Source organism: Chrysochloris asiatica, unplaced genomic scaffold (assembly GCF_000296735.1).
Source record: "Chrysochloris asiatica unplaced genomic scaffold, ChrAsi1.0 scaffold00141, whole genome shotgun sequence".
Lineage (NCBI taxonomy): Eukaryota > Metazoa > Chordata > Mammalia > Afrosoricida > Chrysochloridae > Chrysochloris > Chrysochloris asiatica.
This window is the reverse complement of record NW_006408659.1, coordinates 7,240,327-7,241,742: the sequence shown is the minus strand read 5'-3', so window position 1 is coordinate 7,241,742 and position 1,416 is coordinate 7,240,327. Positions and strand designations below refer to the sequence as shown.

At 39.2% G+C, this 1,416-nt stretch overlaps 1 protein-coding gene across 3 annotated transcripts in view; it reads left to right on the top strand.

The window, feature by feature from the left end:
• The window catches only part of MCM8 (minichromosome maintenance complex component 8), a 55,781-nt gene that overhangs the window by 25,147 nt on the left and 29,218 nt on the right, over positions 1-1,416 (top strand). For 2 of the 3 annotated variants that reach the window (XM_006870404.1, XM_006870405.1), the window contains exon 11: positions 564-704. The exons of the other annotated variant lie outside the window; for it this stretch is intronic. In XM_006870404.1, the coding sequence (XP_006870466.1) occupies positions 564-704 (141 nt within the window). The remainder of the gene's footprint in view (positions 1-563; positions 705-1,416) is intronic. 3 annotated transcript variants of the gene reach the window in all.

The following is a 1,416-nucleotide window of genomic DNA, read 5'->3' as shown; positions in this document are numbered from 1 at the left end:
ACTCCTTGGGAACCTAATACAGGGTTGCTATGGGTTGGAACTGACTCGATAGCACTTAACAACAACAGCAACTTATTAAATGGAATCCTGGTGTGGCACTGTGGGATAAAGCACTGGGCCGCAGGTCAGTTTGAACTACAAAGTTGGTGGTTCAAACCCACCAGCTGCTCCTTGGAAACTATAAGGTTGCTGAGTCGGAACTAACTTGATGACACTTAGCAGCAACAACAACTTATTAGATTGCACTGGGCTTCCATTATGGTAACTCAGGACACTTACAGTGTTAAATATTTATCATTTTTTGTTGAGTGGATACCTGCCTTGCATGGTAAGTCTCAACTCAATGACTTGTATGATGCCTCTCTGATTTTAATGTACTCTCTAATTCTTTTTAATGATTTATATTATAGAAATTTGTAGTTTTAGACTTCAAAATAGAAGAATGTTCACTCATGCTTCAAGAAAGTAAAAGCTGTAAACAAATATGTATTACAAGTTTATGGGAGGAATACCCCTTTTGATTCATCTTTATGTTTACTTTTTTTTTTATCCCCACACTCGAGCTTGTTAAAGCAGGTTTGGCATTAGCACTCTTTGGAGGAAGCCAGAAATATGCAGATGACAAGAACAGAATTCCAATTCGAGGAGACCCACACGTCCTTGTTGTTGGAGATCCAGGCTTGGGAAAGAGTCAGATGCTACAAGTAGGAAATTAGTCATTAGTTATTGGACTTTTTGTTTATAAAATGCAGCAACAATTCACAAGAAAATGTTCTCAAAATATGCACATGGTGTTTGTGCTGCACAGGAGAGCGTTTGTGTGTTGATGTAAATGAGTTGAGGTATATTGAGTATTATATAACTTGCGCCTGACCATATTTTCAAACTGTGCCAGTTTGCCTTTCTCTGCCCACGCATGCAGAGAAATAGTTAAAGTACCAACTATTTCAAAACCTTAGGCATTTTCCTAATCCCTACATCTCCCTCCCCACTTTTTTTTTTTCATAGGTGCCATTGAATCAGTTCTGACTAGTAGTGACCCCATACACAACAGAATGAAACACTTCCTGGTCTTTCGCCATCCTTGCAATACAAGTTACACTTGAGCCCATTGCTGCTGCCACTGTGCCAAGCTATCTTATTGGGGGTCTTCCTCTTTTTTACTGAGGCTCCACTTTGCCAAGCACAGTGTTCTCCAGGGATTAGTCCCTCCTGATAACAAGTCCAAAGTATGAGAAAAGAAGTCTTACCATCCTAATGTTTAGGAACTTTCTGGCTGTACTTTTTCCAACACAAATTTGTTTGTTCTCTGGCTGTACATGGTACTTTGAATATTCTTCTCCAATACCATACTCAGATGCATCAATTCTTCTACAGTCTTCTTTATTCATAGTCCAACTTTTGCATGCATATGAG